The following is a 13,614-nucleotide window of genomic DNA, read 5'->3' on the forward strand; positions in this document are numbered from 1 at the left end:
GTGGCCATCCTTTTTATTAATCATTTCCAAATTATGGCATGTGTGTAGCTGCGGCCTCTGCTGGTCACTTCTGAATGAATTAAGATACCTTAAAAGTTACCTAAAGATACATTTATGAATGGCACTTCTAAATAGTGATAATAAGAGCAACTTAACTTCCTTACTGTGTTAATGTGTTTAAGACAGATTCTCACTCTGGGCCTCTTTGATGGAATGACCTTATAGAAAACAACTCACTCTGAGGTCTCAACACTCTTGATTAGGGAATGCTCAACACCTGTGATTTCCTTTCAAAATGCTCAATCAAAGTCCTGCTACCCCTGTGTGGTGGTTCAACTGAAAAGGTGGGTTACCTGTCTATGGGGCTTTACCAGTTCAACAAGAACACTCATAATGATTGTGCATGTTGGATGTGGTCATATTTGAATGTTTTGGAGTGGAGAAAAGCTATGTACTGCATGTAATCGTTGTTGTTTGTTATCCATTGTGTTTCAGTTGTTGTAGCTAGCCAGGCATTATGGCAGAGTACACTCTGAAAGTGACCACAGGAAGCATGCTGCATGCAGGCACACTTGATAACCTGTATGTTACCCTGATCGGCACTGAAAGGCAATCGGAGCGCACTCAGTTGACGAGTTTGGGATTGGATGATACAAATGGAAAGGTAATTGGTCAAACTAAATGAATTGTAATAGTCCTTATCTTTTTTCTCTTAACATTATTAAGGAGTTCCAGCATTTTATTTGAATTCAGGACAAAAGCTAAGGGTGGAAACTGTTTTGGTTAGAAACTGTTTTGGTATACGCCCATATTGAATCCTGAATGCATCTTCCTTTACAACATCAGGTGGGAACGTTTGCTGTGACTACACTTTTTACGTTGGGATGTCTTCTCTTCCTAAAAATGGAGAAAGATCCTTTGGAAAAGGATTGGTTTTGCTCCACAATAGTGGTGACAACACCTGAGGGGGATGAAATGATTTTCCCCTGTCACCGTTGGCTTTCCAAGGGGGAGTTTGTGTTGTTGAGAGGGGGAAGAGGTTAGTGAAGTAATTCCCAAATTGTTAGACTCTACGTCATGTACATTTTAAGCACATTTAAGAATGTACATGTATTTCTTTGAAAACACACAGCTACAAAGGCTTTTGAAGATCTCCATCCTAAACTAGTAGACCAACGGAAAAAAGAATTGGTTCAACAAAAAATAATGTACAAGTGAGTTTTCAATCAACTTAATTTTGCATTGTACCAAGATGCACCTCAATGACTGTTGATTGGGATTTATATCTTTTTGTATCTTTTTATTTCCTGTTTTACTCTGCAGATGGGCTTTGTATGCAGAAGGATTGCCATACATGGTGGACATCAAAGATAAGAATGCTCTTCCTGCAGAAAGTAGGATTTCATTCTCAAGAGCCTTTGAAATCCAACAAATAAAAAAAGAAATGTAAGTGCCCTAACCTTATTTTGAAGACCAAGTGTCTAAAACAAATATCCAGTGCAATAACAAGTGAGTTCTCTTTTTTTCTTTTCTTCTCTTTTAAACAGACATGCTGAGTTCAAACTAAAAGGTCTGACAGATTTAGATCAGCAGTTTGAAAGCTTTGAGGCCTTAAAGATGGCCTCATTGGTTAAAAAGACACCATTGGCAGGTAGGATCTCAGTGAAGTGTTTCACTGCTCTGTTAAACACCTTTTTATACTAACACATAATTTATGTCCCAGAGTATGTGTCGGAGCATTGGAAGGATGATGACTTTTTTGGACACCAGTTTTTCAATGGAATCAACCCCTTCATAATTCAACGTTGCTCAAAGCTGCCATCCAACTTCCCCTTAACAGAGGAAATGGTTCAACCTTTTTTGCCCATAGGAAGTTCTTTGAATGCAGAGATGAAGGTGAAGTGAATTTCCAGTGTATTTTACATTTTATTTTTTAAAAATGTGTTAAACATTGTCCGCACTTATCTGTTTTATAATAATTTGTTTCCTACAGGAGGGCAATATATTCCTTAGTGATTACAAGATCATGGAAGGTCTTGAAACAAAAGTTATTGATGGTAAACCCACTGTGGTGACGCCTGCTCTCTGCCTGCTGTACCTAAATCCACAGAAGAAACTACTCCCCATTGCAATTCAGGTTTCTCATATCTCGTGATTTAATCTCAAGTCAGTTATTTTTTTTTAATACCTTCTGCAAAATAAAAAATTGTCCCCACCCTCAGCTCAGTCAGCAACCTTCAGAGGAGAACCCAATTTTCCTGCCTACCGACTCGGAGTCTGACTGGATGCTGGCCAAAATGTTTGTAAGGAGTGCAGATGCCCTCCATCACATATTAGTCAGTCATTTGCTGAGGACTCATCTACTGCCAGAAGTTTTTACAATGGCGACACTTCGCAACCTCCCAAATAATCACCCCCTGCGCAAGGTAAGCCCTATTTATTATTTTGAGTGCAGAGTTGCAGGCCATATGAGATGTGTTACTGTAATATCATTGAGCTGATTAAAGTAGGTTCATTACTGTCACCTATGTCTCCTTTCTTACAGCTGCTGACCCCCCATCACCGATTTACCATTCCTATAAACATAATTACTCGTGAGACTCTTTTAGCCCCTGGTGGATTTTTTTCAAAGGTATGAGTTTTTAATATATATATTTTTTTTAATGGAAATCATACATTAATAATTTAAACAACATAGTCAATTCTATAACTGTTTAACTTTTTTTATTTGATCAAGATATTTAAAGCCTTTTATTGTAATTGTACAAAAATACAACGAGATTCAGAGTGCAACCCTGTCCCAGTGTGCAATAACTAGACATACAAAACATTTTAAAACACGGAAGTTAGTCAAAAAGATATTGTAGGAGCCAATTAACACTGTGGGTATAAATGTAGGAACCAATGTTTGTGGTTAGAGGTTCTGCCGGAAGGCCATACAGTGTTGACCACATGGAGAACAAAAACGGGAATACAAACATTCATTGGCTTTTTTATATGTACAAAAGTGGTGGGGCAAGAACAACTTGTGTGTGTGTATATATAAACTTCTGATGCTTTTTTTTAAACACGTAAACAAATGGCTGTAGGCCTATCCATGGTTCCGATAGAGAGGGGCGGGGGTTAAAAGGAAAACACAGACACTCATCACCGAGGTCACAATATCAATCGATCCAGCAGAGCAATAGCCTATAGGCAAAACACAGAAGATCAACAAAAGATATGACTTAAATGAACTTACCAAAGCTGAAGTAGATGGTCAACTTCATTAATTTTCTTTCAGTTTGACTGATTTGAATCGCTAGACGCTCCTTTCACTCGTCTCCTCTTCACAAGCAACTACTATTTTCGCGGCACACGTACTTGCAGCCAATCAGCTCTCTGAATTATGAGATGACGTTTGGTAGGCATGTCAGCACAGTGCCCACGTCGCTCAAAACGGCTCAATATGCACACTGTAGACACTAATTAGAAGAACACAGACTAAAACGGCAATGTACAGACAAATTGGATGATTAAAAATGATCTTAAAATGTATTTTAAGATTTTATTTTTTGCATTTCTTTGGAATTATTTGAATTATTTTCTGCTGACACTTGGTGGGGGCTTTTCTGTGAGAAAATGAAGCAAATTAAATGGACACCAGTCAAAAGGAAATAAATGGACTGTATTTAACTGGAAACTTTGTATCAGACTTTTATTCACCTGGCAAACTTTGTGTGCGTCAATTATGCCAACATAGCGGATCCTCAGATGCTTAAAGCGTTGCCTCTACAGATATGTTTGGGGTTTTGACGGTGAGAAATGTTATGTAGAGAAAATGAAATTACACATTTGTGCATTTGAAATGTAGCCAGTATTTGTTGTTTCAGAGTTCACTTGATAAAGAGGGACAACTAGAACTAATAAGAAGGGGGCTCTCCAGAACGACCTACAGCTCCCTCTGCCTACCGGAAAACATCGCAGCTAGAGGACTGGAGTCCATCCCCAACTTTTATTTCAGAGATGATGCACTGAGGCTGTGGAGCATCATCAACAGGTGACTTTCTGCTTGATAGCTGTCAACCCTGGTGTTTGAGGATTAATGCCATTATATGCCACATTAGACAAAATAGGGGGACACATATTAAAACCTTAAGTATTAATATTCTGGACTTTAAATTGGATATTGAAGCAACAATCTCAAGATGTCACACTCATAGATGTGGGAAAATGCAATTCACATCCTGATACTGGTGTATTTTATTGTTTTCCTCAGCTTCATCCAGTCAATGGTGGCATACTATTATCCATCTGACAGTGAAGTGTCTGCAGATTCTGAGCTCCAGGAATGGATCAATGAGATATTTTATCATGGATTTCTGGGGAATTATGACTCGGGTATATATATTTGTTGCTGTATGCTCCTTTTGAAATGTTTACATGTGTATGTAAAAGCCTAAGGCCCTGCAGTAGTCCTTTTTTTGTTAGAGACAGATTGTAGAATATCATGTAAATTGGCTTTAGACGCCAAGTCAACCCCCTCCCTTCACATTAAGTTTGAACTTGCCTTAAATGGATAATCTATCTTTCCAAAAGGCTTTATCTTGATTGGATGTTGTGTGCTGTAAAACAAAATTTAAGAAACTTCAACTAAGTATCACATTCTGAAATAGACAGTAAGTAGAATGATGAATGCATGTAAAAACAAAAGCTGCTTATTACATTTTGAGATTTTTAAAAATATACAAAATTAGGATGAGATGCTCTGTGAGAAATGTGCAGTAATCTTTTAACCAAACATTCTTGACAGGATTTCCTTCAAGCCTTCAGACTGTGGAGGGACTTATCCAGGTTGTCACTATAGTGGTCTTCACGTCATCAGCTTCACATTCTTTAGGGAACCGTGGACAGGTAAATATTACATTTTTTGAAAAAAGTAGTAGAATCTAGTTTTTTCGGGATTTGAATGTTCTTTTGGGTGATGAGGTCAACCTCAATTTGTACTGGCTATCATATAAATGTTTAACTTCTTCAAATGTGACTATGCCGTGCATCCAATAGTTGGACGTCAGTGTTTGGATCTCTGTACACCTGCTTGTCCAACACTTCTTCTGAAGTCCCAATGTGTTGGTGCCATAATGACTTGTTTTGTGAATGTAATGCTCCTTGCCCTCAAACCATTGAAAACCAGAGATACAACAAAAAGGTAGAACATCTTTTGTTGATCCCAGAGCTCCATTAAAGTATGTACACAAAACATCATGTTTTGGGTCAATTTTAAAAAGAAGAATTTTTAGTTTTTTTCGGGAAAGGGCCTTCCGGTTCAAAGTTGTATGAAAAGACGGATAGCACCCTTGCGTTTGTTCATTTAATGTCAACGTGACTAATTTACACTTCTATACAAAGACATGCCTATGGGAGCAATCTGGGGTAAAGTATCCTCCCCAAGGAAATGTTGACGTGTTACTGAAGAGGCTGGGGATTAGACTACTGACCCTCTGATTAGGAGATATTGATTTCCCCTTGAGCTAAAGATGCTATACAGTACATTAAGCGGAGTCAAAGAGGACAACCACTAACAATAACCTAAAGTTCAATGATTTAGTGTTACACCTCTTGTGTATTGTACAAAGTGTACAAACACAATTGCAACATTTTACATTGATAGCTGGCTGGCTCAGTTGTGAGCAGTAACGGCTTACTTGGTAACATTATGGGTGAGATTAAAGTAATTCAACATTCATCTCTACCATAAAGAAATTAGGAGAACAAATTAGATTTATTGATGTCAAACTATACCTTTTTTTTATTTTAACCCTCAATATTTGTTTTTTCAAGTTTGACTATCTAGGTTGGATTCCCAATGGTCCACTTATCCTGAACAAAGCTCCTCCAACTACAAAGGAACAGTCAAGCATGGAGGACATCTTGGCATATCTGCCCAAAAAATCAAGCGTAATACTTGCACTGAAATATGGATGGCTGTTCAGGGGGAATTTCAGTGATTTTGTGAGTATCCTGCGTTACATTAATCACAAAACCAGTAACTCTACCTTTTCAAAGATTTGCCATTCCCTTGCATAACTTTTGGATTTTGTCCCCGTCAGGAACCGCTCGGTACTTATCCTGAGCAACGCTTTGCTGAGCCTGCAGCCTTACAGATGATCGAAGATTTTCAAGCAGAGCTGTCCTCCCTCAGTGTGGCTATTACCAAGAGGAACTCAAAGCTTGAGCTGCCTTTTAATTATTTGAACCCAAAAGAAATTGAAAACAGTCCAGGAATTTAATCTTGGTATTTGACCATGAAAATACTTTAAACTGTGGCTCAAATAAACAATCTGCTGTCGCTTTGTTGTCCAATGTACTGCCATCTTGATACTGTAATCTTATCTTGAAAGTAAAGTTTCACATATTTATATTGTAGTTTTTTTTGTTGATCGCATCTCTTCACCAAACCGTTCAACTGCAAGTATTCTAAAACCAAATGGTTAAAATTGTAAAGACAAACGGCAAATATCTTCAAGTAGGTTTTCCTGATATAAGGGTTGAAGGAAAGTTGAGGCACAGGTGTTTAGTAAAATTTGACTTTTACTCCATTGCTTTGTTACCCTATAGATTATATTCAGCAACTTCCGATATCACCTTTAGTACAGTATAAGGCTACGTTTTTTATGGACATCGAATACAATTATTAATCTAACAAAGACATAACACTATCAAATTTGCTTATTTTTTTAAGTCCGGTCAGAATGAGCAGAGGGAGGTTAGTAGAAACTGTAGCAGCATTTTATGTGGCAAACAAACAAAACTCCTCAACACAAACCGTGCTGCATAAGAAACCTGTATCACAAGCTGCTTCTGTGCAGCAAGTTCAGTGTAAACTAGTGTAATGATGTAATGTGTGCCTTGGGCTGCAGCTACCAGGATGCATGAGCAGGATGTATGCATGTTGACACGTAACTGTTGTCTCAGCATTCTTGTTTTAGCTCACAGCAACAATATTTGGTCAAATGTACTTAAAATACAGCTTTAATGCAACATCAGTCCGTCTATGCCTTCAAAGACTCATCCTTGGAAAAAAGTATTGTCACTCTGCAGATTCCCTTTCATTCAATGCCTCAAACAGCATGGATGTTTAACTTAATCTTTGAATAGTCAGTCAGTACTGTTGATGCTACATCTACAACAAATCACAAGACTTCACCTCAAGAAACAGCAAGAACTTGCATATACTGTAGGTGCAGGGAACAAAAAAACAGACCGAGAGAGTAATGAATCGGCATTTCAGAGAGTTAAACAGAAATGTGTACTTTGGATCTAAATACTGAGTATCAACAGGGTAAATTAACGGGGAAAAAAATCAAGTTTGAGGATAATAGTGTTAACAACATGCAGTCTGGCTTTTTGACATTTTTCGTTTTGTAAAACATTTAAGTTTTCAGGTTGGTTAGGAGTAGTTATATTCATCCCGCTTCCCTCACATTAGTATGCATAAAAAAGTGACAGGTCACACCTCCCCCATTATGCAAATGAGCTAAGTCCCGCCTCCCCTTTGATCGAGGTGTGAGATCTCAAGTAGGTGTGATATCCCAAGTAGGTGTGAGATTCGTCAATAGGAGGGGGTGATGTGTATTCACAGGTGTGAAAAGCCCCCACTGTTGCGCCTTATGGTGTATAATAAAAAATGTTTCAATCACATTAGTATGCATACAAAGTGACAGGTGGGCCCGCCCCCAAGTGTGTGTGTGTGTGTGTGTGTGTGTGTGTGTGTGTGTGTGTGTGTGTGTGTGTGTGGGTGTGGGGACCTTCACTCCTGAGCTATAGATGCCTGTCTTAACACCTCATGGCCCTGCAGTCGGCCAGAGGCTGTAAAAGTCCTGGAAAGCAGGCAGGCACCTCGTTTGAGAGATGAGTGTGTGTGTGTATTAGAGAGCCTGAGGAGACACATTTTTACCGCCCATGCTTGACTGTTTATCTGTGCACTTTCAACTGTATACAATACAACACAAAAATGCCCAGTGCTGCTAAGAAATAATTTCAGAAAGCTCTGAAAGCTCTAACAAAAGTAACTCTCCAGGTATTTCAGACAGAGTATGCGGATTCGGTCTGACCAGAACAAAGAAAGCACATTTTGCCTTCCTAGTCAAGAGTGTTGATTAAGTTAGTCTGCACACACTCCCTTACTGTCACACTTTCCCCTTACTATGGCTGTCAGGCCTTTTGGTGTGTGTGTGTGTGTGTGTGTGTGTGTGTGTGTGTGTGTGTGTGTGTGTGTGTGTGTGTGTGTGTGTGTGTGTGTGTGTGTGTGTGTGTGAGCCTGGCCCTTCCCCCTCCCCCCCCTTCCTGCCATCTTATCAGTAGACAGAGGGGGATGGGATTTTAAAAACACCTACCTTACACTTGTATTAGTTCTCTCTAAACACAGTGTCTGTAAAGGTGGGGGAGATTGTCTCCCCCCTTCCTGCCATCTCTCTCTGTTTCTGCTGATGTGTCAAATATATAAAATAACATTTTATATACTTACTCTCTTGTTAAAAGGTGATGAAGTTTGCAGCGTAAGCCAGCCATCAGTGTTCTAGTTTTAAGGTTTTGCATACCTCAAAGTGTGTCTAAAAGTATCTTGGCAAGAGAAAAAAGCGAAAATCCGCCTAGGCCATTAAAAAGAAACCGAATTCCACGTTTTACAAATGAACAGACACAAATGCAGACTTGACTACTTGGCAGTTGATTAAAGCAGATTTGTCCTTTTTCATCTCTCAAAGGTTTGGGTCCTGTTCAACACTGGGTACAGAAATATATTCAATATACAGTCATTTGTACATAAATATTTTTTTAAGTTGTAAGCACTTAGAAATATGCATTTGATTGCATTTAAAGTGGCTGTAGACAACTTATCATAATGAAGTAGTTGATTGCACAAATTTGCCCAGTTCAAGTATCTTGAACAGGGAGTGTCATATTGGAACTCGCACTTGACTTTTAAGAAACATATCCAGAAAGTATCCAATACCATTAAATTCAACTTGCAACATTTTAAACAAATTAGACCTTTTTCTTAACTGTCAATGCTGCAAAGTCATACCTCCACTGTATGATTCTATCCCACATTGAATACTGTTTTACAAACTGGTCGTTTGCTTGTGCCACACACCTGAAACCCATAGAACAGCTGTTCAAGAGAGCTATCCAGGTGTTTGACAGAAAGCCACAGTCATACCACCACTGTACCATCCTTGAAAATCACAATTTCTTGAGTTTTTGACAATTTTAAGTCTTTTAAAAGTATGTGTTTTTTTTAAATAATAATTACATGGGCTGGCCCCCCTCCCCTTGGGGGAATTGACCCACAGAAAACACACTGGACGCAGCACTAGGTCAGAAACCAGAGGAGACTGTGAAGTCCACCACAGACGGACCACCTTTGGACAAAATGTCCTCTCCATTAAAGGCCACTCATTGTGGAATAGCCCCCAAACTGAAATACGGGATTGTCCCACTCTCAATAGTTTTAAAGGTCAACTTAAAGAATGGTTGAGCAACAAACATACGTGTAATCACCGCTAAATAAATGCACTTTAACACAGGGGTATCTCCTCTTGCACTTTTATGTAGCGCTTTTTATCTTATCCTGCACTTTATATATCATAGCTGCTACATTGTACTGCCATGTGGTAAATGCTTGTATGCTGCTCATTCTCTTTCTGCATATCATGTATTTATTTTTGCTATATATATATATATATATATAAATGTCATGTTCTTATATGCTGTATGTGACGGGACTACAGATGGAAATTAGCTCAAAGCTAAAATCCGGCTCATTTACACTTGTAGGCATTATTTTTGTTTTAAAGTGTTCATCAATGTGCACTACGGTGGCCCTGAAGAAAATTAAACATTAAAATATGTTATCGATGTCCCCATTCCCAGTTTGTTTTGGGAATAATTGCGATGTTTACTATGTTTTGGTAGCTCTTAACAAAACAGAATTTTTGTAAAAGACTGCGACTCTAAAAGGCAAGTTTGTGATTTTAAGACTGTTTCGATGAAACAATGCAGTCTTGATAACTTGACTTGACTAACATTCCTTTTCTAAATATATGTTTTTAGATGCTTTACTTTGATTTCTTTCATGTTATTTTAACACAACATTACTTTGTTCATATTTTTCAACATACTGTGATATTCAGTTTTTGTCTTTCTCTCCTTTTTCCATTATATTTTTGAAAAACTACATAGTGGTTTTTAGCAAAATACAACATGCAACTAATACATTATACAATATTACGACTTTTTGCGATATTTTCAACACAATATACTTGTACCTTTTTTGTGGTTGTAGGGCTTCAAGATATTTTGCATGTCATGCATAAACACGGTGTCATCTTTTCCTTGAAACTGACGTGCTGTCCGTTTTACAAAACAAGTTATTTTTCTGCTTCTTCATCCTCTGAATTTTCCTCCCCCGTCCCTCTTCCTTCAGCCAGCACAACAAGAATCAAGGTGGATCTGTGAAATGAAACACCTCTTCCCAAAGTGTGACTTCCCTATTGAGAGCATGCGTCTAGGGCAGTAGGGTCTAAACCAATTGGCCAGATATACTAACATGCAGAACGTACGGTATGTTTGAAGACTAACCATTTATCCAGTTCAAGCTGTCTTTAAGATGTGACATTGCGTTCTGACTATTTCCCGTAAAATGGTGACAAACTATTACTTATTCTTAAATTGGACCTCTTGCTGCTTTGTTGAAAAGGATAGATGAAAAATAACTTTTAAAAAAAAGACTCAAACAGTGAGGGACATTATACTGGTGAAAAAACTCTCAATTCTACAGATGACTCCCCCCATTCAACGCAATAAGTCCCTCCATCCACTCATCAAAGCATCTAAAACTAAGGACCCCCACTAAGACGACAGTTTGAAAACTAGCCATGGATCTGAGAAAAACCAAGTCTCCCCCCGTGAGTTGCAGCCAGGAACAAACTCCTGGACTACCATCATCAACACCATTCTGGACACCCGAATCTTGCAGTACTACTGCTGCTTATTTTGCTCCTTGGGCCAAGACGTCTCTGTTTATGGACACAGTGAAATCAGTGTTGGTTGATATTGTGGAGGGGGTGATACATCGGTACAGAGAAGAAATATGCAACGGATGCCGAGTCAGTCACCCCGGCCAGAGGCAACACGATTGTCTGAATGACATGCCCGATTTTTTCTTCAGAAACAATTACAACGCGTTAATGAAAAGACTCTGGCTCACCGACTTCATTACTGAGATCGACCAGACTCTTATTGATAAAGACATTTTCACGGACGATTGGAGGATCCAAGGCGCTTCGGAGGCTTTTCGGCACAATCTCAAAAATTGTAGACGCCTCAAGGAGAGACTTGAAAAGATCCATGCCGAGTTGGATGGAGAAGAAGAAGACTAATAACCTGCGGTTGATTGAAGCCAGGGATTTTTTCTTTTTCGATACATTGACTTTTTCTTTAAAGTAAAATAAAAATGGGGAACTACTATGCAAAACGCTCGGTATATATTGATCAGAATGTAGTCAATACCCTTTTAATAAGTGTGGTGATGAGGACGATTGAAAACAGAGTGAATAGTGATCCCCGTGTAAACAGAATGGCTGAAGTTTGTAAACTAGAAGACATTTTGGATATCGTTTGTTCTGGCAGTACTATTCCTGGTCATTGGGAAACGATTGCAAACTAAACATTTAAAGTGGTCCTGGAATCTTCATTTTCCGAAACATTCTGTAACATTACCGAAGAAATGAAACAAACATCAAAAGTGTATCATGTGCTCTCATTGTATGCTCTGTTTGTAGATGTAATGCATCTTTGTGTCAAAAACAGCATACACATGAATATTTTGACTGAAGTGAAAAAACTCCATCATGATATTTCCAGTAATCTGGGGAATTCTAACCGTAGACGGTCCTGGGGATGTTACAATCAGTATAACTATTGATTTTGTGTGTGAAAAAATTAAAATGTAAATAGGACTTTTTTTTTTTTAAATAAAAAAAAGTGTTTTTTACATTTTAAAAACTGTTGTCTTCATCATAACAAGGGGAGGGTAACAGGGAAGATGTATGATATATGTGTATTGAAACGTGCGTATTATACCCCCACAGAAACACAGAAACATGGAAACACAGAAACACAGAAACACTGAAACCACTGAAACACTGAAAAAACACAGAAACACTGAAACACCGACACACAGAAACACCGAAACACAGAGACACAGAACTACAGAAACACAGAAACATGGAAACACAGAAACACAGAAACACAGAAAACACTGAAACCACTGAAACACTGAAAAAACACAGAAACACTGAAACACCGACACACAGAAACACCGAAACACCGAGACACAGAACCACGGAGACACAGAAACACAAAAACACAAAAACACTGAAACACCGACACACCGAGACACAGAACCACAGAACCACAGAAACACAGAAACACAAAAACACAAAAACACAGAAACACAGAAACACAAAAACACAGAAACACAGAAAACACAGAAACACAGAAAACACAGAAACACAGAAACACAAAAACACTGAAACACAAAAACATTGAAACACAGACACACAGAAACAACGACACACAGAAACACCGAAAACACTGAAAACACAAAAAACAGGCTTGTGTGCTAGTATGGTTTTTGAATAAACACATCAGTATTTTTAAAAAGTCGATGGGAGGCTGATACTATTTGACTTTTTAAAATACTGATGTGTTTATTCAAAAACCATACTAGCACACAAGCCTGTTTTTTGTGTTTTCAGTGTTTTCGGTGTTTCAGTGTTTTTGTGTTTTTGTGTTTCTGTGTTTCAGTGTTTTTGTGTTTCTGTGTTTCTGTGTTTTCTTTGTTTTTGTGTTTTTGTGTTTCTGTGTTTTTGTGTTTTTGTGTTTAACCCTCAATATTTGTTTTTTCAAGTTTGACCATCTAGGTTGGATTCCCAATGGTCCACTTATCCTGAAAAAAACTCCTCCAACTACAAAGGAACAGTCAAGCATGGAGGACATCTTGGCATATCTGCCCAAAAAATCAAACGCAATACTTGCAATGAAATATGGATGGCTGTTCAGGGGGAATTTCAGTGATTTTGTGAGTATCCTGCGTTACATTAATCACAACCAGTAACTCTACCTTTTCAAAGATTTGCCATTCCCTTGCATAACTTTTGGATTTTGTCCCCGCCAGGAACCGCTCGGTACTTATCCTGAGCAACGCTTTGCTGAGCCTGCAGCCTTACAGATGATCGAAGATTTTCAAGCAGAGCTGTCCTCCCTCAGTGTGGCTATTACCAAGAGGAACTCAAAGCTTGAGCTGCCTTTTAATTATTTGAACCCAAAAGAAATTGAAAACAGTCCAGGAATTTAATCTTGGTATTTGACCAAGAAAATACTTTAAACTGTGGCTCAAATAAACAATCTGCTGTCGCTTTGTTGTCCAATGTACTGCCATCTTGATACTGTAATCTTATCTTGAAAGTAAAGTTTCACATATTTATATTGTAGTTTTTTTTTGTTGATCGCATCTCTTCACCAAACCGTTCAACTGCAAGTATTCTAAAACCAAATGGTTAAAATTGTAAA

General features: G+C 38.3%; 1 protein-coding gene and 1 long non-coding RNA gene across 3 annotated transcripts; both read left to right on the plus strand.

Moving 5' to 3' along the window:
• The first annotated feature begins 247 nt into the window (after positions 1–247).
• On the plus strand, positions 248–7,043 carry LOC307016719 (polyunsaturated fatty acid lipoxygenase ALOX15B-like). 2 transcript variants are annotated; one of them, XM_079645984.1, is made up of 15 exons: positions 248–344; positions 496–664; positions 847–1,039; positions 1,133–1,214; positions 1,324–1,446; positions 1,548–1,651; positions 1,724–1,896; positions 1,994–2,137; positions 2,223–2,426; positions 2,546–2,632; positions 3,873–4,039; positions 4,259–4,380; positions 4,793–4,893; positions 5,821–5,991; positions 6,090–7,043. In XM_079645984.1, the coding sequence occupies exons 2-15, from the start codon at positions 518–520 to the stop codon at positions 6,267–6,269; spliced, it is 1,998 nt and encodes a 665-aa protein (XP_079502110.1). In that variant the 5' UTR covers positions 248–344; positions 496–517; the 3' UTR covers positions 6,270–7,043. The 2 variants fall into 2 exon arrangements, with proteins under 2 accessions (XP_079502110.1, XP_079502109.1); XM_079645983.1 differs by lacking the exon at positions 248–344 and having other exon boundaries at positions 410–664; positions 6,090–7,042.
• Positions 7,044–12,956: 5,913 nt separating this feature from the next.
• On the plus strand, positions 12,957–13,535 carry LOC307014657. The gene is made up of 2 exons (XR_013801277.1): positions 12,957–13,123; positions 13,220–13,535. It is a non-coding gene; the product is annotated as an uncharacterized lncRNA (long non-coding RNA).
• The last annotated feature ends 79 nt before the right edge of the window (positions 13,536–13,614 follow it).

Source organism: Notothenia rossii (genome assembly GCF_949606895.1).
Source record: "Notothenia rossii genome assembly, chromosome: 8".
NCBI classification, from domain to species: Eukaryota; Metazoa; Chordata; class Actinopteri; order Perciformes; family Nototheniidae; genus Notothenia; species Notothenia rossii.